Raw genomic sequence first — 3,266 nt, 5'->3', positions numbered from 1 at the left:
ATTGAGGTCATATAAAACAAAACGGTAGTAATAATCTAATTTGTCCAATACACGTGTCGTTCACTCAGAGGATTCTTGTAGTAGTAGTGGTGGTGCAACAAATATATATATATTGTTAATATTTGACGGCTATATATAAAGTGACCTCCGTACGTTCCTTCTTCCTACACTCCACAATTTTTGAAAAGAAATTATTTATTTCATCGAGATGAAAACCAAACGATCTGATGATGATATTGATGGTGGAAATGACGAGAAGATGTTGAAAATGGAAGAAATGGTGGTGTTGGGTGTCGATGGCGGTGGCACTTCAACAAGGTGCGTATGTGCTGTTCTTCCCAAACGGGATCTCGTAGCACCTCATAAGCTTCAAGTTCTTGGGGGGTATTTCTGTAACAATGGCTGCAACCCCAACAGTGTTGGAGGTAAACCAACCTTTTCTTCCTAATGAATATATATATATATATATATATTTGTTGTAGTTAAATGAATATTCTGAATTTTAGTTTATTTATTTTTAGTTTCCGTGTTTTGAAGATCCTACTCGTGTATTTTTATGATTTGTGGATTAATTTCACGTTGAACTTTCGAAGAATATTAATTTGTTGACTGGTTGTTAAATAGGTTTATTTTTCATCCCTATAGCTTAACTGTGTTCAAGATGATTTAATAAATTGGATGTCCATTTAGTGTCTAGATTGTCATCGTTTGGGGTTAAATCCGTGTTATCTCTCTTCATTCTGATTGAATATTATTTGTTGAGGAACTAATTACATGATGATATTTGGTGGTGAAAGGAAAATAGTTTTATTGTTTGATTTGTTCTCGTGTAGGTTTATAATTTGTCATTATGTGAATTTCACGTTGATCTATTGAAGAATATTTGTTGACCGATTGTTGATAAGGTTTTTTCATCCATTAAATGTGTTCACAAGGATTTAGTAAAGGCTGAGATGATTGGATGCTCATTTAGAGAGTTGATTTTCGTTTAGGGTAACAAAATCCATGTTTTTGACTGTTTATTGAATCCTCATGATCTGAATTTTTGAGAAGTTGCCTAATATTCTGTGGCGATTAGGTTCTGATTAGGTTTAATGCATATTGCAGAAACAAAAGCCCACGAAACATTGAAGTCTGCCCTCGCGAGGTCTGGAAAACAGGTTTTAGACGTTAGGGCCATGTGTCTTGGGGTCTCGGGGGTTGACAATGCCACTGATGTGGGAAAGATGAAGCAATGGCTAAGGTATAATTTTCTCATTTTAATTACTTGTTTTAGCTCAATAACTAATTAACTAATTTATCATCTGATGTGCAGCACTATTTTCCCAGATATCGAGCACCTTTATGTGTTCAATGATGCAGTTGTTGCTCTAGCGAGTGGTGCCGAGTATGGATGTGTTCTGATTTCGGGGATCGGTTGCATTGCTTACGGCTGTACAGCCGATGGAAGATGGGCTCGCGCTGCTGGTTTGGGACCTCTTTTAGGAGATCGGGGCAGGTAATCGTGTGAAGTATTTTGGTTCTGGCTTGTTGTTTTTATAGGTTTATGATTAAAAGCATTTTATGTGCACAGTGGTTGTGGGATTGCTACCGAGGCAGTGATGGCAATTTTAAAAGCTCATGACGGAAGAGTTCCCGAAACAAAACTTGAAGAGGCTATTTTGGAATTGCTGAAATTTAGTTCCCCAGATAATCTTGTTAGGTATACTTTTCTTCAACCACTCGCTGCTTATCGGTTATTATGTGTTCTTTCTTATTGGTTTGTGTGTTCTTTCTTGGGTGGATATATGAAGATTCTTCATGGGCCCGCATTGCACGCCTAGCTCCTCAGGTATTCTCGGTTGCAAAAGCCGGTGACGTCGTTGCACAAGGGATTTTAGACGATGCTGTTACAGAGCTAGCTGCATCTGTTAAAGCGGTTGTGAAGAAGCTTGCTTTGGGTGGAGAAGGTAGAGCTCTATCCTTATGCATGTCCATTTAGTAGCTTTGCTCACTTTTTTCAATATTGAATCTAATTTAAATTAATATACAAACCACTCGAATTGGCTCATGCTTTTTGGAACAAAGATTAGTGGTAAACACAGCTTTCTAACTACAAATTCGTAAATCACTGCAGATGGGATGGCTTTGTTTGCGGTGGTGTTGGTTGGAGGGGTTTTGGACTCTGCTGTGGAAATTGGTGAAAAAGTCCTTACTAATGTTATGGAAGCCTACCTTAATGCTTCCATTGTTAAACCACAGTGTCGGTTGTCTAAACGGGCTTGCGTTAAATATTTACTTGTTAGCACACAAATTGGAAGGAAGATGGACTAATATATGTTCTCATTATTGTTGTTGTAGGTGAAACCAGCGTATGGGGCTGCGTGGCTAGCGTGCAAGAAGGAAAGAGAGAGGAAGCAGAATTAAGAGTTTACTTTCACAAAATGGTTTCATATTTGGTGTGATTTGCGAATACTATATTTTGTTTGTTTAATTCCCGGGATATTGAACCTTAATCTTGCAAACCTATATTTTGTTTTATCTTTGATTCAGACAAAATGGGTATGTGGTGACTGGTGAATCATTTATTTGCTCACAAAGTTGGATTGTTATATACTTTTTGCCATTATATTTTGCACGCACACTATATGTTTATGATCATTTTTAAGAATAATGGTGAAAAAGTATCTTGCTACCAAAATTACTACCCGTTTTGATTTAAAACCCATTAAACCAGCACATTTATATGGTACACAACTTTGGAAAATGTTCTAACGACCTTGGTTGGAATTGCTATATGTCGATTCGATATATTAACTTGAGTTTAACTAAGGATGATGTGTTAAGGTGTCAAGTTTGTTAACAATATGGTTCGAGTATAAAATGTCTTTCTAGCAATGCGTCTTCTGAATCACATGAGTACCTTTCGCAAACGAATGATCTTGAATCACAAGTTGGCGTGGCTGTTCACCATCTTTGTCACCCATGGATGCAAATAATTTATGAGCCCGAGGTGCAAATTTATGAACGCAAGGTAGGACCGGTATTTCTAGGATAGGTCGTTTGTGGATGATGGTGATTATTAAGATATATAGTTGTTAAATGACCAAACTATTATTAATCACTTGATTATGCATGGAACATGACTCTTATTTACTTGATCATGAACAATTCCAAAGTAGAAAAATGGGGAATGGAGATTTAGCAAAGTGACAATTGTATGCATGTATCGAAAGTGACTATATGTACTTATTTTTGAATGACCAACAAAATCACTTTATTTTATA

General features: G+C 36.7%; 1 protein-coding gene across 1 annotated transcript; it reads left to right on the top strand.

Moving 5' to 3' along the window:
* The first annotated feature begins 208 nt into the window (after positions 1 to 208).
* On the top strand, positions 209 to 2,406 carry LOC143570433 (uncharacterized). The gene is made up of 7 exons (XM_077056088.1): positions 209 to 425; positions 1,108 to 1,243; positions 1,316 to 1,498; positions 1,574 to 1,698; positions 1,776 to 1,949; positions 2,117 to 2,265; positions 2,341 to 2,406. The coding sequence occupies exons 1-7, from the start codon at positions 209 to 211 to the stop codon at positions 2,404 to 2,406; spliced, it is 1,050 nt and encodes a 349-aa protein (XP_076912203.1).
* Positions 2,407 to 3,266: the final 860 nt, after the last annotated feature.

The sequence above is a fragment of the Bidens hawaiensis genome, unplaced genomic scaffold (genome assembly GCF_021521415.1).
Source record: "Bidens hawaiensis isolate Kalapana, Puna unplaced genomic scaffold, B.hawaiensis_p1.1 tig00024985_1, whole genome shotgun sequence".
NCBI classification, from domain to species: domain Eukaryota; kingdom Viridiplantae; phylum Streptophyta; class Magnoliopsida; order Asterales; family Asteraceae; genus Bidens; species Bidens hawaiensis.
This window is presented reverse-complemented; position numbering and strand designations above follow the sequence as displayed.